Below are 25,410 nucleotides of genomic sequence, written 5' to 3'. Positions count from 1 at the left end.
TGATTGAAGTAAATAAGATCTGAAACAGTTTTGACAAGGCGGATGTGAAAAGAATGTTTCCTCTTGAGGATAAGTCAAGAACTAAGGGATGCATTTTTAAACTTAGGGCTATCCTTTAATGACAGAGATAAGGAGTAATTCTTTCTTCAAGAGTTGTGCAATTTTGGAATTCTATGCCACAGAATATGGTAGAGTTAATGTGGTGAGTTAATATTTTTAACGTAGAGATAGATAGATTCTTGTTAGGTAAAAGGGAATCAAAGGTTATCAGAGGTAGATGAGATTGTGAAATTCTAAACGCAGACATATCAGCTGTGATCTTATTGAAAGATGGAGCAAGCTTGAGTAACTAAATGGCCTACCCCTGTTCCCATTTCATATGTTGGAATTTGGATGATAGAATATAAAGAATAGGAGCAATGAAAATTACAAAAAATGAGAACTCCATCGAATAAGGCATATCTTTCAAATATTACTTTATTTTTATTTGTTTGTGGGGCATTGGCATTGCTGATTAGCCATCATTTATTGCCCATCCCTAGTTGCCCCAGGGCAGTTGAGAGTCAACCACGTTGCTGTGGCTCTGGAATCACTTGTAGGTCAGACCAGGTAAGGATGGCAGATTTCCTTCCCTACCCCAGACCATTACCTCTCCTAAAAAGATAATGTGATTGAGCCGTCTCACCTCTCCATTCACAATGCACAAAAATCAGTCGTTAAGAAAAGATAAAATTTTGTAGGAATTGGAAAAACAATTTGATCTAACAGGGCTGTCCCTTTTCAAATGATTTCAGTCATTTGAAACCTACATACCTTCTCATCACATCCTTCAATCCATTCCCCTCCACTGGGAATTTCCTCTGCAGCAGTTGGAACACCACCAACTAGAAGTTCCCTCCAGGCTACAGACCATCCTGGTTTGGAAATATATTGCTGTTCTTTCCAGTGTCAATGTGTCAAAATTCTGGAACTCCCAGTCTAACAGCACTGGGTATACCTACACCACATCAACTGCAGCAGTTCAAAGAGGCAGCTCACCACCACCTTCTCAGGGCAATTAAGATGGACAATAAACGTTGGCCTGAAATGGCCTGCGATGTCCACATCCATTGAATAAAGAAAACAAACACTGGAAGTCAAGTGTATGATCAATGATGTTCAAACTACAGTGCAGATTCTGGAATGATTTTCTTTGCTGCTTTCTTAAATATATACTTAAAGTGAAACATTTAATTTTGCATTGTGATGACATTATACTCTGTGAGAAATTGTTTTTCTTGGATTTACTGATTTAAGTATATTTTTAGATGGGGACAACCTGGAATCCAAGCTGAATCCTCCACCACTGAGCAGCAAGCAGAGTGAGCTACTTGGAGGCTCAGTCTGTGCAATCCTTAGATCAGACCATGAACAGATGCCTGTCATTTGTGAACGGTTAAGGGGAAAGTTGCTTCCAAATTCATTGAGAAGCTTTATTTGGTTGGATAAGCTGCTGAAAATTGAAACACAAAATCACACCATTATTTCAGTAGAGTAAGAACGATTCACTTATTACTGTGTTGTAATATTTTAAATTGATAATTCGCTCTGTATAAACTTTAGCTTAATATGTTTATAGCACATTAATTTGTCAGCTTTGAGAAGTGTTGACATTTTCATTTTAAATACATTAATGCTCTATTAAACTGACAAAGTCACGGATGCAATACCAATCCATTAAGCATTCATGCACTAATACCACAAACAGCAATTTCTCCCATTTCAGTGTTTCAATACTTTTGCCTCACTGGTTAGAAAACTCTTTGCAAAGCGTTAGCTCTTTATCATTGCATATTTGCAAAATCTTCCGAGCTCTTACTTAAAGATGAAAGAAAATCCACAGTCAGATTATTTAACTTCAACAGGGTCTGGGATTAGACAAATCAAGCAACAATAAAGCAAAACCAAAATAAGTTGGATGCTGGAAATAGGAAATGAAAACAATATGCTGGAAATACTCAGTGGGTCTGGAATCATCTGTGGAGAGAGAAACAAAGTTAACATTTCAAGTCAATAACATTGACTTGAAAAAGTATGAACAGGGTAGAGCAATGGTGGGTATCATGGATATATTGTTTGGGTGCCAAGTCAGAAACCCCTAGGTATATTATGAAACCAGACTAGACCCTAACAGTTTCATTTTGGCATAAATGTGAGGAAAGGGTGCTTTGCCTAAAGAGTAATTCCACTGAAAAATTAGGGATCTTTTTATCAAAACAAACTTTATTCATAACACAGTCTAAATATATCAGCTAACAAAATAAAACAGTTTAACTCGTAACCATTGAATAATCTTTAAACATGAAAAGAAACAACTCTTAACTTCTAACTTATTACTATTCAGTTCCAATTAAGCATTAGTTCTCTTATAGACTTAAACCCTACTTTTAAAATAGTGACCAAATTGAGGCATATTTGCTTTAACCTTTGTTAACAGCTTTGGAGCTTCCTGAGAGATTTTGTAGAGAGTTGCTTGGAGGCTGCTATCTTTAAACTGCTCTCTCCAATCACTGAACTCTGAAAGCTGTTTTTCTCAGCTACAAACCTAGCTCCTTCCATTAACCTAATGTCACATGACTCAGTCAACCTAGTCTGAAACCCCTGGAGGACTTAAGTAAACAAACTTGCATTAACACTACAAAATAACATATTCATATCTAAAATGAGTTAGTATCCTGCCTTCTCAGCATCTGCTATATTCCTCCCAGACAAACAGACTCCCTAGCAGAAAAACACTGAATCTTAAAACAGGCCCCCTAAATATGAAATATATTAAGAGCACAATATCGTTACAATATAATGCCACATTTAGGAAATGAAAAATGATTGGTGTTGAAATAGCTAAGGATGAAACTGAAAGAAATTGTATGGTCTTTACTCGTTCAGAAATGCAGAGCAGCAGTTAATTAAGCCAAAACAACAGTTTAACAAAATGGCTAAACAAGTTGAATATAGAAAGGAGAGGGCAAGCAAGCCTTGTAGTACTCTGGTCAGAATTTATTTTGAATATTTTATTTGGTTCTGTTCATCAAGAACGAAGGGGGACACTTAAGTGCTGGTTACAATGCAGAGAAGAGCTATAAGACTGATATCTCATTGTAAGGCATCTGAATCATGAGCAGAGAGTGGAGAAATCTGAACGTATTCATCTTAGTAAGGAGACTTAGAAAATGTGATTATGGATGTGCCTCATCTGCAATTATCTTGTGACCATTCATAGCTGAAGAGCATTGAAAAAAACAATAAGGGACGAATGATCAGTGGGCTAACTATCTAGTGAAATTTGCTGTGCTTTTGAATGTTTTTCTTTTCTCCAAAGTGTTGAGAAGATTATCAGGAAGCGCTTTGGGCAGATAATTGCACACAGAGTGTCCGAACTGAAACTGAGAAGTGCAACACGGTCACCTGTTTCAGGACTGGTGGAAAATGCTGTAATTGAGGTGAGTTATGTACATTTAATTTTTACGCCTTAATTATTTCAGTATCCTTTAACAGGCTGGTTGAAAATCCTATATCTGTGTGAAGGTGTGAAATGTTGGATCAGTCTGAATCCAGCTTCTAGTGGACAAAGCTCCATGCCACAAAAATGCTCATTGTTGAATCATGGGCCTTTGAACTGTTCATATTCGTGATAATTAGGATTTGATCTTACATAGAACGAATAGAAACTACCTCACACACAAGCTTCTGAAAAGCAATCTTAGACTGTAAATTTATCCTCAGTGAATAATATGGACATCTTTTTATCCAAACAGAAATTTGAGAAGACACCATGCATGCAACCATTTGCCACAAATGAGCAGATGATTCTGGAGGCTAGTAAAACACTCAACATATTATACGTTTATGACGGAACGTATGAACCGTACCTAATCTACTGGCTTTTTCCTCTCCAGATTGCTTTCAAACATTCATCGGCTAAGGGTAAGCAACTGAAAAGTTATAAGACAGTGGGAAGACACTTAAAGTTCCACCATGGTTCAGTTGATAATTACAATGTGTAACTTAGTCAAACAGAAGACATAGCCCCAGGTTTGATTCTGGCTTTCTGCTGCTCTCAGCTTGTGTGCCAGTAAGCATTTTGCAATTGGACTCACATCCCTGGGTTAGGGAGAGGAATGTCAGCTAACATTACAGTTACTCGTTGATATGTAGTAACTCTTGCTGAAAAGGGCCCATGTGTAGACTTTGACTGGTGTAACTCAGGCTTGGTTGCAATGCCTCCCTTTAATGATGCACTGTTTAGGCAAACCCATGAACAGTGGCAATTTAGGTGAGATATTAGAGGGCAAAGGATGACTATGGAAAGATTCAGATACTACAAGAGGAGATAAAAATTGGCAAAAGTAATTAACCTATAAAGTATTTTAAAATTTTGTTGATTGTCCAAAGTTTGAATAAATTACTGTATTGATTTTAAAGTCTTTATTTCAAGACAGGAGGAGAAAGACTTATAGAAGGAAAGTTTTTGCGGCTTAGAATGAATTTCAGAAAAGCATTGACCTTGCCAAATATCAATAAGGTAGACATTGACCAGAAGATGACAGGAAGGTAAGAAGATAAGGGCAAGATAGATTAATTGGCAGCAGATGTGAGGCAGAATGTATCCTCCCATTTGGGAGCAGGCTTGAAAGTGGGAGAACTGTATGATGCGGGGGGGAAGGCATGGGATGGAAAGCTTGACCCCCCCGGTAAAGACGAGGGTGGGGAAGGTCAAGGGCAGCCTTTCTACCTGGAGACAGTTGAAGTCCTTAAGTGGCTGCCTCCCTGTGGTGCTAGGAAGGACCACCCCTGCTGAAAGAGTCTCTACAATGTCCATCCCCTCCATCACCAGTTAGGCATGCCCCACTAACTTGTCTTCGGGGACCGGACCTGCTGCAGTCTCAGATTGGCTACCACTTCCAGTTGCACTACTGGAACTGAAGAGCTGCCAGTCCTTGAAGGTGGAATTTTACCATTAAAGACACGTAAACCCCACCAGCATGCTGGACAGGGTTAAGCAGATGAGGCCACAGCTGCAGCCATTAAATTCAGACCATGTGTGTGGACAAAGTATTTCAAAGCCTCTTCAGATACTGGAACAATATTCAGGACTTGGGTTTGTAGAAAATTAAGAATTGTTTAGGCAGAAAGAAATGTGTGGTTTGAAAAAGGAAACCACTCCTTTGAGTCAGCTTTAGTAATGGAAGAAACTTGGGAATTTCATTTCAGGTCAGAGGGGATAGTGAGGAGGGGGCAGAAAAGTAATATGTTGCTGCATTCATTAGGTAAAAGTTTCAAGGGAAAAGGGGGAAAGACGTGTAAATTGAGCTGAGGTATTAGAACATAAGAACATAAGAAATAGGAGCAGGAGTAGGCCATCCAGCCCTTCGAGCCTGCCCCGCCATTCAATAAGATCATGGCTGATCTGTCGTGGCTCAGTTCCACATTCCCGCCCTCTCCCCATAACCCTTAATCCCCTCGTTTATCAAAAACCCATCAACCCGCATCTTAAAAATACTTAGCGAGGCAGCCTCCACCACTTCAACGGGCAGACAATTCCAGAGATTCACCACCCTTTGAGTGAAGAAGTTCTTCCTCAACTCCGTTCTAAACCGCCCCCCCTTTATCTTGAGGCTGTGCCCCCTAGTCCTACTGTCCTTTCTGAGTGGGAAGAGTCTCTCCACCTCTATCCTATCCATCCCATTCATCATCTTATATGTCTCAATGAGATCTCCCCTCATTCTTCTAAACTCTAACGAGTACAAGCCTAGTTTATTCAGCCTCTCCTCGTAGCTCAACCCCGGCATCAGCCTAGTAAACCTCCTCTGCACTCCCTCCAAGGCCAAAATATCCTTGCGTAAGTGCGGCGACCAAAACTGCACACAGTACTCCAGCTGCGGCCTCACCAGGGCGGGCTGTTAACGCGCAAATAAGTACGGCGTGCAGGAATGGATTCTCCTTGATCTAACTGAATGCCAAAACAAGTTTGCAGGCTAAATGACTGAATCTTGTTCCAATAATCATATCAAAAGACTAAAGGTGGAGCTATTAAAGATAAGAGATTGTAAATAATTGGTTAGACATGAGTCATATGAAGAAACTGTCTCCCAGAATTGAAAGAAACAAAATAGTTGTTGTCCCATTGATGGGTACAAAGGAGATCTGGATATAATGACTCATCCATTGCATTGAGAGAGGTAGGTGGGTGTAAGCAAGGTAAGTGTGCAGCTGAAGCAGTTTAATAGACGTGGAGTGAGATCATTAGCAGAAGAATACATAGGTTTGAATGACGATTTGGAAAGCTCATTGATAGCAAGTAGGCACAGAAATAGGAAGGAGAGAACAGAACCACATTGCATTCCTGAATTATTACAATGGAAAAAGGTCAGATGATGAAATGTCAACTACAACACAGATAAAGTAACCTGAAAAGAAACCGGATAGCCATGCACTTAGCTTTGGTGGAAGGCCATATGATTGTTTAGATGAATACATTACCAGAACTGCTGCAGGTTTTAAATACGACTGAGATGATGATCGATGATGTACCAAAGTGTTTATGAGCAGAATGTGATGGACAGCAGTTCTGTCATATGTAATTCCATATATTTTTATAATTTACTTATGAGGATTGGCTGACATGCTAAGAACGAATTTAATATGATCAGCCATGATGGTATTACATGGTGGAGCAGGCTCAATGGGTTGAATGGTCTAATCCTGTTCTTGTATTTTTTCGCATCTGTGGCGTTCTGCTGACTTGTTCTGCACAAGCTACATGAAATAATGTCAGACACTGCTCTGCAAAATTCCACTTTAAGTTCATTATTCCAATGCTAATACATTTTATTACAAAGCAACAAGAAACCACTCAACACAGACTCCTTGTAATCAATCAAGGGACAGTGCGCATTGTGCAGAGAAGGACCAAGGTTGAAGGAAGTAATGATTAGTTTATACCAAGCATTGTGTTTTAAAAGCTTACAGGATGTAGGGGGAATGCAAGACAAAGGGAGATAAACTATTTCATGATCCAGCTTTGAAGTCCCAACAGAGATTGAGTTGGAGCAGAATATTGTGATTTTCAGCACACTGTGGCTACAGGAAGTAGAAAGGTCATATAGCACATAGGGAGAACTAAGAAGAGAAAGTTCAGAGCAGCATTGAGCCACTAGAATTAAAATAGAGATAAACATTTTGGGATTAATAAAGGCAAAATACTGTGGATGCTGGAATTCTGAAATAAAAACAGAAAGTGCTGGAAAAACTCAGATCTGGCATGGTCTGTAGAGAGAGAAACCGAGTTAATGTTTCAAATCCATAGGACTCTGAAGAGGAGTCATATAGACTTGAAATGTTAACTGTGTTTCTCTCTCAGGGACAAACAAAAGGTTGCTATTGGGAAGAGGTTGAATTCTTTGAAACTTATCCTGTGATAAAGTCTGTCTTTTATATTATGTATTCTTCTGTTTTCTTTATAAAAGCTGAACATCCATATGAACTGGCAATGTACCTGCACCTGCTCATTCGCAATCTGTGCCCAACCGGGCCAGAAGTTTTCGGAATGGCAAAACAAGTCATGAATCGTCTGGAAAAAGAAGACCCTGAGTTCTTCACCCACCTTCACTCCTGTTTCATTAACAATGCTTCAATTGACCCCAAGGTGAGAGATCATTGAAGTCAAAGACCTTGGAAACAAATGCTTCTCTGCCAGAGAATAGGATTGAAAACTATTAACTTTCCACCGAATAAAATAATGTTCCCAGTGTGGAGCCTCATTGGATGGAATCAAACATAGAGATCTGCTTATCTATTAAATACATTTCCAGTTAATTATCAGAAAATCTGAAGTATCACAAATCAATTGTGATGACTTCCAACTCACATTATTGCTCAAATTGTTTTTGCAATTGCCATTTCATTTCTATTAATCTAATAAACCTGCAATATCAAAATGTGTGTTTACATTTAAAAATATTGTTGGAGTTATATGGGAAAAGAGTACCACATAGACTTACGAGAGTAAATTCTGTGAGGTTCTGCTCCTGGAAATGAAGCCTCACTGAAACTGAGTTGGATTAGAGATTTGGAAGTCAGCACATTCAATTTGTGATTCTTCACATTCTCTGACTATTAGTCAGAAGTGTTTTCAGCAAGATACAGTGACATCTGTGTGTAATACCATCCTTAAAGTACCTCACAAGAGGTTATTGCAGAAGGTCGGGGGACATGGAGTTGGGGGTAGGGTGTTAGCGTGGATAGAGGATTGGTTGTCAAATAGGAGACAGAGAGTGGGGGTCAACGGGTGCTATTCGGATTGGCGGATGGTGACTAGTGGAGTGCCCCAGGGGTCGGTGCTGGGGCCTCAGCTTTTTACCATTTATATAGATGATCTGGAGGAGGGAACCGAGTGTAGAGTGTCGAAATTTGCTGATGACACCAAGATTGGTGGAACGGCAAATTGTGCGGAGGGTGTGGAGAGTCTGCAGAAGGATCTAGATAGGCTGGGCGAATGGGCCAGGAAATGGCGAATGGAATTTAATGTTGGCAAGTGTGAGGTGGTCCACTTTGGTAGGAATAATGGTAGGAAAGACTATTACTTACGTGGCGAAAAACTGCAGCAGGCGACGGTGCAGAGGGACCTCGGGGTCCTTGTGCATGAGTCGCAAAAACCCAGCTTGCAGGTGCAGCGGGTGGTCAGGAAGGCGAATGGGATGCTGGCCTTCATAGCGAGGGGGATTGAATATAAAAGTAGGGAGGTCTTGCTGCAGCTGTATAGGGCATTGGTGAGGCCGCAGCTGGAGTACTGTGTGCAGTTTTGGGCGCCTCACCTGCGCAAAGATATTTTGGCCTTGGAGGGAGTGCAGAGAGGTTTACTAGGCTGATACCGGAGTTGAGGGGGTTGAGCTATGAGGAGAGGCTGAATAAACTAGGCTTGTACTCGTTAGAGTTTAGAAGAATGAGGGGAGATCTCATTGAGACGTATAAGATGATGAATGGGATGGATAAGATAGAGGTGGAGAGACTCTTCCCGCTCAAAAAAGACAGTAGGACTAGGGGGCACAGCCTCAAGATAAAGGGGGGGCGGTTTAGAACAGAGTTGAGGAGGAACTTCTTCACTCAAAGGGTGGTGAATCTCTGGAATTCTCTGCCCGTTGAAGTGGTGGAGGCTGCCTCGCTAAATATTTTTAAGACGAGGGTTGATGGGTTTTTGATAAGAGAGGGGATTAAGGGTTATGGGGAGAGGGCAGGAAAGTGGAACTGAGCCACGACAGATCAGCCATGATCTTATTGAATGGCGGGGCAGGCTCGAAGGGCTAGATGGCCTACTCCTGCTCCTATTTCTTATGTTCTTATGTTCTTAAGGCATATTTTAGAGAGCAAGATGTAATGTGTGATACTCATACCTATCGTTAGTTTTCCATGTTGTTAGCACTTTTTTCCAACTATTGTTCTTCCAGTGCTAAAAGAGTTAAATTATGACGACTTGTTGCATTGATTGTGTTTGTATTCCTGTGAGTATAGAAAATTTAGAGGAGTTGTAATTGGGGCATTTAGATGATTAAAGGAGTTGATACGATAGTCGGGGAAAAACTATTTCCTCTGGTTGGGGAGCCCAGAGGAAGGAGACTAACTTTAAAATTGGAGCTCAACTGTTCAGAGGTGCTGTCAGGAATCACTTCTTCAAACAAAGGATAGTGGAAATCTCCAGATCTCTCCTCAAAAAGCTATTGAGCTGAAAATCACTTGAAAATTTCAAAATTGAAATTGCTAGATGTTGTTACATAAAGGTACAGGACCAATGTGAGTAGATAAGTTAAGATCAGCCATGATCGAACTGAATGGCAGAACAGGCTGGTATTATAAGAACATAAGAACATAAGAAATAGGAGCAGGAGTAGACCATCTAGCCCTTCGAGCCTGCCCCGCCATTCAATAAGATCATGGCTGATCTGTCGTGGCTCAGTTCCACTCTCCCGCCCTCTCCCCATAACCCTTAATTCCCTCTCTTATCAAAAACCCATCAACCCGCGTCTTAAAAATATTTAGCGAGGCAGCCTCCACCACTTCAACAGGCAGAGAATTCCAGAGATTCACCACCCTTTGAGTGAAGAAGTTCCTCCTCAACTCCGTTCTAAACCGCCCCCCCTTTATCTTGAGGCTGTGCCCCCTAGTCCTACTGTCTTTTTTGAGCGGGAAGAGTCTCTCCACCTCTATCCTATCCATCCCATTCATCATCTTATACGTCTCAATGAGATCTCCCCTCATTCTTCTAAACTCTAACGAGTACAAGCCTAGTTTATTCAGCCTCTCCTCATAGCTCAACCCCCTCAACTCCGGTATCAGCCTAGTAAACCTCCTCTGCACTCCCTCCAAGGCCAAAATATCTTTGCGCAGGTGCGGCGCCCAAAACTGCACACAGTACTCCAGCTGCGGCCTCACCAATGCCCTATACAGCTGCAGCAAGACCTCCCTACTTTTATATTCAATCCCCCTCGCGACGAAGGCCAGCATCCCATTCGCCTTCCTGACCACCTGCTGCACCTGCAAGCTGGGTTTTTGCGACTCATGCACAACCAATATTCCTTTGTTCCTAGGAAAAATATCATCCAGTGTCCACACATACCCTTTCCTGGAAGGATTACTGGATATCCATCAGGATATTTGGCTGATTTATTTCCTGCCCCTCCCGTGTATCACGGCTACCTCCATTCTAACTGAGATCAGCTAATTTAGCACAAACCACAAATTAGCCATGGATCATGATATTTTGGTTTCACACAAGCTTTACCAACTGAACTTTCAGGAGAGATGGATAGTAGTTAATTTGTTAATACATCAGCTAAATGTTCAGGTCATAGCAGTCTATTACAAAAATGTTTTTTTTTGATAAACTGTTGCAAGTTTGATTTTAAAAAATGCAAAAAAGCAAGTGCTCTTTGAGGAGGCAATGGCAAAGTGGTACTATCGCAAGGCTATTAATCCAGAAACTCAGCTAACATTCTGAGGTCCCCGGTTTGAATCCCACCATAGCAGATGATGGAATTTGAATTCAATAAAAAATATCTGGAATTAAGAATCTACTGATAACCAAGAAACCATTGTTGATTGTCAGAAAAACCTGTCTGGTTCACTAATGTTTTTTAGGGAAGGAAATCTGCCATCCTTACCTGGTCTGGCCTATTTGTGATTCCAGAGCTACAGCAATGTTGTTGACTCTCAACTGTCCTTGGGCAACTAATGCTGGCCAGCCAGTGACATCCATGTCCTATGAATGAATGAAAAAAGTGCTGCTCTTGCAACGTGTAAGCAACAAATGAAAAATCACCTCTCTACTCAGGTATTTGGCAGCCTTCAAAAGAAAATGGAAAATTCAATACAAACAACTTGCAATTAATAAATTCCATCCAATGGCTATGTCAGTGGCTGAGATTTGGTCACTGCATGTCTTTTATTGATTTGTTTGTATTGAATTTAACAATTATTGTTCAAATCTTAAATACCTGAATTAGTCGGGTCATTTTTCATTCAGTTATTTGCATGAGATGGAAAGTAAGTCATGTTCAAGGACTGTAGCTCAATTTTTATTGACTGAACTACTGCAAAGAAATGGCTTTAGCCATTAAAACTTGTAATAATTGATTCAACAACAACAATAATAATAATTTGCATTTATAGCTGCTAGAACCTTCAATTTCGAAGGCTGTGAATTCCAGTCCCGCTCAAGCAGAATTTGAGCACATAATCCCAGCTGAGTCACAAAGCTGTTACTTTAGCAGGACACCCAGATAGTGACCCAAACCAGGAATCAAACCAGGGTCCCTGGCAGTGTGAGGTGGCAGTGCTAACCACTGTGTCAGCATGCCACTCTTTGGTAGTTGGGGGGGGGGGGGGGGGGGACAGAATTTTCTGCTTTTGTCTTTACATCTGATCTGGGTCACAAAGCAACAGCTTTGTGACCCAGATCAGATGTAAAAATAAAAGCAGAAAATTCTGGCAATACTCAGGTCTGACAGCATCTGTGGAAAGAGAAACAGTGTGATTTTCATCAGAACTGGGAAAAAATAGAAATGTTTCTGGACTCAACATTGAGTTCAACAATTTTAGATCCTCTCAGAACCTCTCTGCCCATTTTGTTTCATTTTTCTTTGCTTTTTTTTGTCTCTCCCGTTTACCTTTTAATTTCCTTTCCAGACCAGCTATTCAGAGTCCTGCCATTCACGCCTTGTCTGGGCACATTTTTATTTCTTAACTTGTCTCATTATCACACCCTTTGACCTTGCACCATGAAATCTTTTGTCTCTCCTGCACTCATACTCAATCACAGACCTTCCCTCCTTTTTACTTGCTCACATCCAATTACATTTTCTGACTTCTCCCAGTTGTCATGAAAGGTCATACACCTGAAATATTAACTCTATTTTGCTTTTGCAGATGCTTGGGGGCGGGGGGGAGGGGGGGGCGCGGTTGCTGCCACTGGGAGCTTCCAAATCGATTTTGGGTTGCTGTAAAATGACGGCAGGGTTTTCCACAACCACCTGACATGAGAGGTTGTAATTCTGCCCCAGTGAATGGAATCTGTCCCCCCCCCCCAACTACCAAAGGGTGGCATGCTGACACAGTGGTTAGCACTGCCACCTCACACTGCCAGGGACCCTGGTTTGATTCCTGGTTTGGGTCACTATCTGTGCTAACTTTGCACGTTCTCCCTGTGTCTGCGTGGGTTTCCTCCGGGTGCTCCGGTGTCCCCCCACAGTCCGAAAGATGTGCTGGTCAGGTGCATTGGCCATGCTAAATTCTCCTTCAGTGTACCTGAACAGGCGGCAGAGTGTGGCGACTAGCGGATTTTCACAGTAACTTCATGTAAGCCTACTTATGACACTAATAAATAAACAATCCTCCTCATGCCCAACAGGTATTCACACCAATCCAGAATACATCTGAATCAACATGTACAACCATCATTTTGCTTAAGAAGGCCTTGGGCGGCTCTAGTAGATGAGGAGAATATGGAGGCTGTTAGCAGCCAGACCCTGGAACACCCCCTGAATAACTGGGTGGGTGGAGCATCAACTATGTGGACCTCCTCTGTGCAGCAGCATCCAGGAGCTGGCTGTTCTTGACCCAGCAAATTCATCCAGGGATCAGTGTTTGAACAGCAACTTCTCCCAGGGTTCGGATTTTCAACCAATTAGCTCTTCCAGGGTTCAGGTCTTTGATCAGCAACCTTTTCTAGGGTTCGGGTCTTTGACCAGCGACCTCTCACAGGTTTGGGTCTTCAAGTGGCATGGGATACTGTTGGGTAGTGATGTTCGGTGGAGGTTTGGGTTGTGCAGATGTGAAGTGGCATAGGGAATGTCGAGGTGTAAAGGGGCATGGGGTTGGTGGAGAGATGTGAAGGTATACGGGGGCTGTAAAGGTTTGAGGGGGTATGGGAAGGGGTGTAGAGTGTGAAGGGAGGGGCTCACAGGGAGGGGCTGGCGGAGTCAATGATGGTTTACTGGAGATTTGTAATCTTGCTTACAAAATGAAGTTGCCTTTTCAGGAACAATGTTCAGGTTTGTGCCCACCTATCATCTGTTATCCAAGCTCAAGTTGATGTATTTTATTCTCTTTTTGTATTCAGGAATTCTTGCTTGAGGGAAATGCTCTGGAGATGGCACAGGCTCAGGAACCTCACAACACCAGGCTTGGCTCTGAAGAATTACATCACAGCAGTAAAAAATTGTTGAAAAATCCAATAATAGTCCTCAGGAAATGGATGGGAGAGGTAAGAGCAGTGGAGGGAATTGCATAATATTTGGGATGTCCTGAGGCACAATCCTGAAGCAAGTCTTTCATTTTCCTTTTTTGTCCTTCTTCCTGAAGCCAGTGTCTACCAAATGCTTTGATGGGTGCTGGCCATCCTTCAAGTTTAAACAGTAGGGTCAATAAACTTCTCAACTGCAGAAGCATCATTACTGGCCATCTTTCTCTTTCAGCATCCACGCATATGTATATAACTCTCAGGATAGCAATCAGGGACATAAAACCAGATTTGTTTTAATTTTCTGAATTAACTGCGAGTGCAAATGGTGAGGTGGGCACAAAATCTTCTGTGACTAAGAAGATCTTGTTTTTCGATTAATCCTACTTCTCGTCAGTGACATAACAGAGTTCCTAATTTCAATAAATTTTAACATAATTCGTGGAGTTTCCCACATTTCCCGCCCCCCCCAAACATTTTGAATTCCCACCTTTCCGATGTGATGTCACGTCAGTGAAGTTTACATCTGCTTTTCAAAACAAAACCAGATGAAAGGAATCCACCAGGAGGGAGTGGGCCATGGCTGGGCAGTACCTTGGCATTTCCCTCTGGCACTGCTCCCTGGCAAGGGCAGTGCCGGAGGCCCCTCATCGGGGGAGGGGATTCCCCTTATTCATGGGCGGAGAGGGTTTGCCCTTGTGGGTTTTTAGGGATATTCCCCTTATTCATTGAGGAGAGGGGGTGTGTAAAAGGCACCCCAATCTTTGTGGAGTCATGTTGTCAGCTCTACTAAGCCCTGACGGTGTGAACCATGCCAGGAGATTTCTTCTGTGCAGAGCTCTGCAAAATGTGGCGAGAAAAGCCAGACATACAGCTTGCGAGCTGCACACCAGGTTTCCGCCTCAACCAGCACTTGGTGCAAATAATGGAAAATTCCGCCCGAGTGTTGTATTCCCTGGGATTTTGATAGCTAAGAAGTGGCTTGATCAAAGTTTTCAAGATATTATGGAGAATAGATAGGGCAAATAGAGAGAAACTATTTTCTTGGTTTGGGAATCTAGGACTTGGGAGCATTATCTAAAATTTAGAGCCAGATCTCTCTTGGGGGAAATTAGGAAACATTTGTTCATGCAAAGGATGGTCGAAATTCGGAAGGTTCTTCCACAAATTGATGCTAGTCAGTTGTTAATTTTAAACTTAAGACTAAGAGATTTTTGTTATCCAAGGATAAAGGGATAAAGAGCTAGGGAGGGTATATGCAGTTAGTTGCAGATTATCCGTGATCATATTGAATAGTGGAATTTAGGGACTAAATGGACTTCCCCTATTTCTTTGTTCCTATGCAAGCAAACTCGGCACAGCGCAAGGTTCGAATCTGTCCGATCTACACACCTTACCCTGGGTAGTTAGTTTATCCACTACAGCATTGGATGAGCTGGACACTGTAATTTATTTTGGGTGTCACTAAATTATATATGTCACAGGGTTTTGTAAGCATCCTGGACCTGCCAGCGGTGTTGTTGATCTGGGATCAGCTCTTTATGCAAGACTGGAAGCTTCAGGTGATGGAGGATTTCTGCCTGGCCATCCTCTTTTTACTGAAGGAGTGCCTGATGGCAGCTGATGATCATCACAGTTTGAAACAGGTAAATAAAGAATTATATTTTCAACACACAAAAAACCTTTAGACCCTCACCAAGCTTGCAATGATTCCTGGAAATCTCTGTGACACGAAGCTTACTTACTATGAAAATGAAACAAGAAGTTGCTAAACTAAGGCGATGTTTAATTGACTCATGATTCAGTTTGCTGCATCTGGGACTTAAACAATTCTTGATACACGATAGATCGTAAGATCATCAGAAAAAGGAGCAGAAGGAGGCTTCGCAGGCCGCCTAGCCTGCTGCGCCATTCAATAAGATTATGGCTGATCGGAATGTGGCCTTAACTCCAATTTCTCCCAGAATCCTTAACTCCTTTTCTAGATAAAGCTATATCTGAGAATTTTGCCAATTGAGACACTTGTAATCTATCAGGTTGATTCTCTGTTTACAAATTGAAAATAAAGGAGCTGTACACTTTTATCCTACCTCAGTGAAGGTTCTTACAACCATGGCACAATTGGAAAGACTAGCCTTTTAGTTCACAGCATCAGAATTCTTTGTCTTTAGCAACTTTATATTAAATGATTTATTTCATTACAGATTATTGCAGTGCTTTTCTGTGTCTTAAATATCGGTAAATTTTGCAGAACCCTTTGCCAGGACATGAAATGATTTGGTATCTCAATGAATAGCAGAGAAGTTTCAAAGACCCACAAACCTAATCCTAGTCCTATTCCTTATGTTCTTATTATGGGACAAATCTATGAAGAAACTGGACTCTGTGGACCAAATGACCACTTCCTATTTGTGTTTTTCTGTAACATCCTTAAGTGCATGATGAGATAATCTGGTTGTTTGGATACTGATAAATTTGTCCTGTTGTTTATGAAGATGTTCATTATTTCATGAGAAGTACTGGGCAACAGCAATTTTTCTTCACATGTTTAAGATGCTGCTTTACAATCAGGCAAGAGAACTCATCCCTGATGTTTACAAGGGTCTAACTCAGCAACATTGTTGAGTGTAACTAGATTTAGTTGGTATTAAGAAGCTGGGGGCGATTCTCTGGCCCCATGCGTGAAGGCACAAATCATATTATAGTTGGAAAATCTCGTTTGAGGGGCTGAATGTAATTTGCACTGGGGAGAACACATTCTGAGATTCTCCCTGCCCTCGGTCACCGAGGTGTGAACCAGATTAGCATTTATAAACCTTCATTCATATGCATTTCTAGGTTTTAGCTGGACTCACCTGGCTCTCGGTTTTTGGGGGTGGAGTGGGGTGTTGAGGAGGGCTGGGGTGGGGTGGAGAGCTGATATCAGCAAGTTGGGTGTTGGGTTGCCTTGAGATTGGGGCGCCCTTTAAAAATGGCACTCCATTCTCATGAGGAGCTGGCCGTGCCAGTGTCTTTAGTCCCGCACATCTCTTTCCCAACAAGAAACCCTACAGGGCAGAATGAGGCCATTTGGTCCATCGAGTCTGCACTGACCACAATCCCACCCAGGCCATATCTGTTTAACTAAAAAAAGTCTTAAGTGTGGTGGATTGTGTTGACTCACCCAGTGGGTATTATGCCATTTTTCCTGCCGGGGGCAACACTTAAAAATTTTTTGGGACGATTGCACCTGCTATTGAAGAGTCCCAGAGGTATTCTTGCAACTTAACCGGTAAATTAAAAATTGAGAAATGCACGTTCGCTACAAGGTGGTGGTAGTGACTGATTGAAAGAAAGAAAGGTTGAACTTTTATAGTACCTTAAGAAAGCATCTCAAAGTACTTTACATGATGGATGGTTTTGACAATAATGACTGTTGCCACAGATATGAACTTGATAATCATTCTGTATATGCAACTGCCCATAAACAATGATTGTGATATTAAGCAAAGACAACAGGAAAACAACTCCTTTTCTAATGCATGTGCTCAGACCAGAATTAGGGCCCATAAAGAGACTGACCATGGGCCATTCTGCCATAGACTTAATCAGTGGAGGCAGGAAGGTGATGGTGTTCCATCCACCATCCTCCCACCTAATGATATTACCAGGAAGACATTGAATTCCCCCCAGGAGGAACGTTAATCCACAACCTTCTAACAGCCACACCCCAATCGTGAGCATGGTATCAATGAAATAAACCTAATTGTTCAGAAGTGAGAATGTCTGCCTTTAATCGATGAGTTGGAAGATTTGACTTTGTTTTTGACTTTAGATTTTGCAAAAAGTGAGCATCCATATTCTCAACCAATGGTCAGTAAAGAAAACTTACCACAAAGGTGGCACAGTGGTTAGCACTGGGGCTAACAGTGCCAGGGACCCAGGTTCGATTCCTGGCTTGGGTGTCTGCATAGGTTTCCTCTGGGTGCTCTGGTTTCCTCTCACAGTCTGAAAGATGTGCTGATTAGGTGCATTGACTCAAACAGATGCCAGAGTGTGGAGACCAGGGGAATTTCACAGCAACCTTGCATCGTTAATGTAAACCTTATTTGTGACTAATAAATAAACTTTAACTTCAAATGTACAGTAGGAAAGAGGCCTCTGAGCCAGAATTGGTATGGAGTTGGTTCTTATTAACACATTTTGTTCCTAAGGTATTCCTTGTTCATGCCAGCCACCTATGCACAATAGATATTCAAAGGTCTTGGATCCATTTACAACAAGGTGGCCTACCAGCTGATATTCCTGAATTGAACCAATTTTCAGGATTTGGATAACATCCGAGCAGCATTATTTCATTTCAGGGATTACTGGGCTCCAGATGAAGAGCACCAAGGCTAAGTTCCAGATTCACCACAATGTATTAAAGTTGATGGTAATCACACACGCTGCCTCATAATCTTTGTCGCAACAGAGGAGATGTGGTGCAAACTGTTAGTCTCCACATGATTAAATACTACGTATTTTATTGATAGTTATCAAAACTTTCTATACATTATTGCATGAAAAGGAAAACATACAAACACATAAACGTACAAATTAGGAGCAGAAGCAGGTCATTCGGCACCTCAAGCCTATGCTACCATTCAGTACAATTGTGGTCGATCTGTTGTTGAATTCTACGATCCGATCTGCCCTTGATAATCTTTGATTCTCTTGTGTAACAAAAACCTATCTCCTCAAAAATATTCAATGACCCCCATCGCCACTGTTTTCTGAGGTAGAGAGTTCCAAAGTTGCAAAACCCTCTGAGAGAAAAAAATTCTCTTGTTGCTGTTCTAAAAGAGTGATCCCTAATTTTAAAACAGTGCCCCCTAGTTCTGGAACAAAAACAGAGAACGCTGGAGAAACTTTGGATGACCGTTCGTCAGAATTGAAAGTAAAGAAAATCAGACAAGATTTATATGATAAGGTTGGAGAGGGGGTGCTGTAATTGGACAAAGAAAATGTAAATGATGATGATGAAGCTGAGAAAGGTGCTAAAAGCATCCAGTAAGTTATCAGAATGTGTGAGTGGCAAGAAGGAGAGCAAGATTTCAAAAGTAGGAAAATAGAAATAGGAATGAAAAGTAATAAAAATGGATGAATGAGATGAAAAGAAAAAATGAAGTAAAATAAATGGAAATGGGGTGAAGTGGAAGAGAGAATTCATGCTCTGAAGTTGTTGAACTCAATGTTCAGTCCGGAAGACTGTAAAGTGCCCAGCTGGAAGACGAGGTGCTGTTCCTCCAGTTTGCATTGGGCTTCACTTGAACATTATTTCCTCAGTGGGGCTTCACCTTTAGTCCTCGGAAATCCTGCTGCACGATGTGTTGTACATCCTGACTGACTCTAGGAGATGGGTCCAGAGAAGGAGTATCCGTGTGTCCTGTTCAGTAAGGTTTCATTGGTGGACTATGGTTTAAATGCTTTGGTGATGGGACCCTGATCGGTGCCTTTAATATGGTTGGAGAGGAGGGATGTTTGTTGTTTTGTGAGCCGAGGGAGGCATATGAAGAATCCTTGGCTTACTGGTTTCTATACATGAGAGCATATGCTGCCATGTCACATCTTGTACTGATGGCAGTATCCTGATATTTCCCTTTGTCTGGGTTATTTTATTGCTTGAAGACTCTGGGATGCTGGTTGTATATTATTGATCCATACCCCAAGAACAGGGAATGGTGCGAAGTACCATCAGACTGAAAAGGTGTGCACCTGGTGAGCAGAAATCTGAGGGGAACTTGGAGGTGAGCGCACTCAAGCTAGCACATCACTTGTGGAGCAACTCTGTCGTCGTTGGGGATGGTGGAAGCTCCAGGCAGGTCTGTACGGCAGCTTCTTCATGGCTATCTTTTATTACCAGATGGAGGCTTCAATGAAGGGACAAAGGGAAGGGAAGGGAATTGCAGGGCAGTATGTTTCCTAGGTGTGGCAGCCATGACTTCCTATCGGTTTCCTCTGACATGAAGCGTGCTAGCTGTGTAGACGGCATTCGGATTATTGAAACACTGAGGCAATGACAGGATGGGCAAATCAGAGACCACCTTCCAGGGATCTGACATAAAACCCGTGCCTCTGCATTTTTATATGAGTTGCACATTACGGTGAAAAAAATCTGCCATTGCTTTTGGTGGGTCAAACATCACTTTATCCACCCAAAATGGGACTTTGCTGACTTCTGGGATGATTGTGCCATTGTGTTTCCAGCATGGTTATGAGATAATAGTCTCATAAACTGATATTTAATTTCCTTCTTCCTGGAGAACTCAGAGGCACCAACACCAACTGAATTTCCAGATCTATGTGGTTCAGTTCCATGTTGAACTGTTGTGGAAACTGTCATCAAAACAACTGCACACTAGTTTTTCCCACAAGGTTGGTTGAAGCTGTATCGAGTTAATTGTGTGAAACTGACTGCCTTCACACAACACTGGATAGGCAATGTCCATTTACAAAATTTTAACTATACTTTTCAAATCTCCTTTTGGGTGCTTTAATTAAGTTATAGTTCTATATAGTTATAGATTTTTGATAGTTGCATTATGCACTGTGTTTTAATTTATTAATATGTTCACTAGAAGTGATATCCCAGGTGGAATTATACTGGCACATCTGCCCGAGGTTTGTACGATCCTGCCCAAGGCCAACGGAGAATGCCGTTCTACCCATTGAATAATTTCATTATGCTTATTTGTCTTTAAGCACATTAGGATCTCTGAACCCCAAAAGGCTAAGTGCTCAGTCAGCCGTGGAATTATTGTGACCTTTTCGTTAAAGTGAAATACCGACTTTGTTGATAAATCTTAATTATGATTACTGAAACATTTGACCCACAGGAATCTGTATGGACCATTCCCAAAGAACGAAAGGTCATTGGAAGGTATTGTCACTAGTTTTCACAATAATACTATGATGGACATCCTAAGATAAATGTGATTTAGAAATGGTTTTCAATACTCATTTATATTTCTCTTTCTCTAAGTTATTTTCTTAATTGTTGACATCTCTCTCATGCTAGACACTATTTACAGGCAAGAAAGATTGAACTGTCCTGACCTCTGTCTGTGCCAGTGACTAGGAGATTATTAATACAGGCAGGCTCTGAGTCACTTGCTGTTGACTCCACTTCCACTTATGTTGGAGAAGTGCCAAGTTTGTTTGGCTCTTACAAGCATGTGAAATTGATGGGTAGAAGAAGCCCACCTGGTCCATCAAGCATGTTCCACACCATGATGCTGGGAATATCATGCAAAAATATGTGTTACCTACAAAAACATGTGCCTTCTATATATGAAACTTTTGCCCCAGGCTGCCCCTGCAAGGCACATGGCGAGTCAGCATTCCTTACACCAAGAAGAATTGCCTAATATCCAACTTGTCGACCTAATGAAGGGTCAGCTATTTAGGGCTGAGATGAAGAGAAATTTCTTCAGTCAAAGGGTTGTGAATCTTCAGAATTCTCTACCTAATAGGTCATTGGTGCTTTATCAGTTGAGTATATTCAAGGCTGACATCGATAAATTTTTGTGTGCTAGGAAAATTAAGGAAAATAAAGTTGAGATCGAAGACCAGCCATTTTCTTACTGAATTAAGAAGCAGGCTTAAGGGGATGTTTTGCCAAGTTCAGCTGTTACTTCTCAAATTCTTAAACAGTTTAAATCTTTGTAAGGGGAAATGGTGATGCAGTGTGATGCCACTGACTAATAATCCAGAAACCCAGGCTAATGCTCTGGGGACATGTGTTCAAATCCCACCATGACAATGGTGAAATTTAAACTCAATTAATGCATGTAATTACTTAATAAAATCTGGAATTAGAAGCTGGCCTCAGTAATGTGACCATGAAACTATCATTGATTGTTGTAAAAACTCATCTGGTTCACTAACATAAGACCATAAGACATACGAGCAGAAGTAGGCCATTCAGCCCATCAAATCTGCTCCCCATTCAATGGGATCATGTTTGATCTGAGATGATAATCCTCACTCCACTTTCACACCTTATCCCCAGAACCCTTGATTCCCTTATTAAAAATCTACCTCTCTCAGCTTGAACATAATTAACGACCCAGCCTCTACAGTAAAGAATTCCACAGATTCATTACCTTCTAAGAGAAGAAATTCTTCCTTGTTTATTAATATAGATTCTTGATAGTTGCATTAAGCACTGTGTTTTAATTTATTAATATGTTCACGAGAAGTGATATTCTGGGTGGAATTATACTGGCACGTCTGCCCAAGGTTTGTACGATCCTGCCCAAGGCCAACGGAGAATGCCATTCTACCAGCTTTGCCCACCCCTGGTAAAATTCCAGCCCCCAGGTCACTAGTGTGGGAAACTCCCAGAGTGAAGAAGCAGCCATGTAATGAACACCACTCTAAATAAAACTCCATTATTTTTAACCGTCCATGCTTCCTAGAGTCAATTCTCCAATATACAACATAAAAACTGGCAACAAGGACTTCGAATGGCACATGCCAGCCACCCAGGAGGAGTAAAATTACTGAAAAAGTTGGGCAAGATGGACGTGAATAACTATCCTCTGGAGAACAATTATAGGGCTGGGTGTGTTTAAGAAGAGGCTGAACTTCATTAAAAAAATTAGGTAGCTGCTGGAAGCTCTATTAGTAAGAAAATGGCGGGAGTTTTCAGTGACGTGAGACTCTTTGATGAAAATGTGGACCGTTGGAACTCCTATATTGAGCAATTTGACTATTTTGCACAGACAAACTAAATAGCTAAGTTAAGTTTTTATTTATTAGTCACAGGTAGGCTTACATTAACACTGCAGTGAAGCTACTGTGAAATCCCCTAGTTGCCACATTCTGGAGCCTGTTCAGGTACACTGAGGGAGAATTTAGCATAGCCAATGCACCTAAATAGCAGAAGATATTACGGTGCCCATGACCCTGAGCATGATTGGTGGGGGGGGGAGGTAGCTGCTGTGGGAGAGATGTTTTATCCCCTCAGAAATATAGTGCAACCGGAGAAGCCGGGCACTAAAACATATGAACGACTCATAAATTTTGCAAGCATAGTTTTCGCAGAAGTCTTTGGTGATTGCAGAGTGCTTCAGATTCCACAAAAGAAATCAAGAACAGGGGGAATTGATTGCACAAATCATGGTTGCATAAAAAAGACTTGCAAAATATTGTGAGTTTGGTGATGTGCAGAATGACATAATTCAGAACAGAGTTGTATGTGGTCTGTGAAATGAAATAATACAGAAAGGTTTGCTAATCAAGAGTTGACTTACTCTGAAAATAGCCATAGAAATTGCTGCTTCAATGGAGCTGGCTGCAGAAGGAACTCAGCGACTGAGTTTGTTTATTCAAATACACATAATAACAACATTAGAACAGAAGAATGCAGACAAATCCGATCCTGTGTGTATCATAATGTTCTCCTCTTCATTTAGGTAGTTTACATTTCAGTGGTCCCAAGCACCGCTGCTATTGAAACTGCCCTTATTTCAGAAAGATAAATTACCTCAATTACTGTTTGCTTTGCTTGTATTTAGGTATCAGCAATGACGCAAATCTTAACAATACACTTGGTGAGATCCTACCAATTGGAATAAAGAATATTTCAGTGAAACTAATTTTGCTAAAATCTACATCAGAGGTAACTATATTTATTTGGATAGATTATTATATGTCCTAATGGTAGAAAAAAGAAAGAGGACTAATATGGTTCATTGAAACTAGAAGCAAGTGTAGGCTATTTGGCCCTTCGAGCTCCTCTGTCATTCATTTTGATCATGGCTGATCATCGAATTCAATATCATTGTAACTTTGTATTGTTGTCATGCTAGCTGACAGTATGAGTGATCTGGCTTTCATCAGGAGGAACTGGGCGATAATTAGAGTTATATCAGTTGAAAGATTAATTTGGCCATTTATTCATCTGCAGCCTGTTCCTCTTTTCTAACTTGAAAATTAAATGTGTCTATATTTATACTCGTACTAGATTGGAGTTATTGTGAAAACTATAATACAGCAATGACTGTGATGGGATATAAAATTGAAACTGCTTAATGTACTCATGAATCTTCGAACAGCTAACTCCATATATCATCCTAAAGTTAGTGCTAATTTCTTGAGTTCTTCCAACAGGGACAAGTCTTATTCCCAGGCTTGGGAACTGACAGGCATGTCAGCCAGGGTTTCCCATCCGTTCACTGTGATTGTGGACATGTCTGGGTCTTCTGATCCGCACAGTTGTCTAGAAGACTCTACTCAGGAATTTCCTCCATCTAATTGTTTAACTTGTCTTCTCTCAATGGGTTTTTAGGCGCTTATAAATTATGCAAAAAATTTTTTTATACCTATATATTGTATAGAGTATAGATGCAGTAGTTTCTTCCTGATGCAGTTCTTATGTTTCTCTTTAGGAGTGGTTGAATCCCCTTGAAATAAAGTTGACTGTTTCTATATTCTATGGCAATTTGATGTTATGCTCAAAGTCCTCTCTTTCTAAGCCAACGCTTTTGAATGTGAGTACGGAAAAAACATCCAAGGAGGCAGCCATAACTGAAGTTACTCTTAAGTTTGATGGTAAGAGCTAAATATGAAGAGCCCTTTGGTGACAAAAACACCTGTTATTTGTTGGTGACTTCTCACTTTTTTAAAAAATTATTATTTTGCATATTGGCATCAATGACAAGGTCAGCATTTATTGTCTCTCTTTAGAGTAGATGATGAACTGTTGCTGTCCATTATAGTGAGGGCACAATTATCCCAGAATGCTGTGAGATGGGTGTTCCTGGATTTAGAGGCAGCAACATTAATGGAATAACAGCTGACCACCACTTTCTCAAGGGCAATTAGGGATGGGTAACAAATGCTGGCCTGGCCAGTGACACCCACATTTTATGAAAGAATTTTTAAAATGGCCATAGAATCATAGAATCCCTACAGTGCAGGAAGAGGCCATTCAGCCCATCAAGCCTGCACTGACAACAATCCCATCCAGATCCTATCCCCGTAACCTCACGTATTTACCCTGCCATCCCTCTGACTCTAAGGGGAAATTTAGTATGGCCAATCAACCTAACCTGCACACTTTTGACAGGCAACCGGAACACCCAGAGGAATCCCACACAGACTCGGAGTGAATATGCAAACTCCACACAGTCACCCAAGACCAGAATTGAACCCAGGTTCCTTGCACTATGAGGCAGCAGTGTTAACCAATGTACCACTGTGCCATCCATCAGGCCTTGACTGATTCCTTTTCCATATTGGTGCATTTCTTTAGAAATTCAACAGATTGAAAAATGCTTCAAAATCCTATTTCTAACTAATGCTTTATATTTTACAGCACATCCATGAGATAAAAGAATGTGAGCTTTTATTTGTGCATACATGGGGAGTGTCTGAGCAGCACTATCATTGGGTGCTGTAAAGTAAGCATGTTACTGACTCCGGTGTGTGAAATGCTTTGTGACATTTCTGTGAATAACATTGGAGGAAAAAGAACAAGAGCAAAAGATTCAGCTGCAGAAGCTTGTTTTGCTGTTCAGTTAGATTATGGCTGATCTGTAGCTTAACTCCAATCACCACGTTGGTTCCGTATCCCTTGATACATCTTCCTTAACAAAAATACATCAATGGCAGTT

At 41.2% G+C, this 25,410-nt stretch overlaps 2 protein-coding genes across 2 annotated transcripts in view; both read left to right on the top strand.

Moving 5' to 3' along the window:
* Positions 1–18,084, top strand: part of LOC145357571 (uncharacterized) — a 52,958-nt gene extending 34,874 nt beyond the window's left edge. Inside the window, exons 7-13 of the mRNA XM_080211047.1 lie at positions 1,308–1,533; positions 3,359–3,479; positions 3,795–3,963; positions 7,506–7,684; positions 13,649–13,792; positions 15,253–15,414; positions 17,962–18,084. Coding sequence (XP_080067173.1) covers positions 1,308–1,533; positions 3,359–3,479; positions 3,795–3,963; positions 7,506–7,684; positions 13,649–13,792; positions 15,253–15,414; positions 17,962–18,084 — 1,124 coding nt within the window. The remainder of the gene's footprint in view (positions 1–1,307; positions 1,534–3,358; positions 3,480–3,794; positions 3,964–7,505; positions 7,685–13,648; positions 13,793–15,252; positions 15,415–17,961) is intronic.
* Positions 18,085–20,629: 2,545 nt separating this feature from the next.
* Positions 20,630–25,410, top strand: part of LOC145357451 (uncharacterized) — a 59,337-nt gene continuing 54,556 nt past the window's right edge. The window contains exons 1-3 of the mRNA XM_080210802.1: positions 20,630–20,669; positions 23,311–23,414; positions 24,184–24,346. Of these exons, the coding sequence (XP_080066928.1) occupies positions 24,241–24,346 (106 nt within the window). The 5' untranslated portion in view covers positions 20,630–20,669; positions 23,311–23,414; positions 24,184–24,240. The remainder of the gene's footprint in view (positions 20,670–23,310; positions 23,415–24,183; positions 24,347–25,410) is intronic.

Source organism: Carcharhinus amblyrhynchos, chromosome 23, assembly GCF_965287045.1.
Source record: "Carcharhinus amblyrhynchos chromosome 23, sCarAmb.v2.hapA, whole genome shotgun sequence".
Lineage (NCBI taxonomy): Eukaryota > Metazoa > Chordata > Chondrichthyes > Carcharhiniformes > Carcharhinidae > Carcharhinus > Carcharhinus amblyrhynchos.
This window is presented reverse-complemented; position numbering and strand designations above follow the sequence as displayed.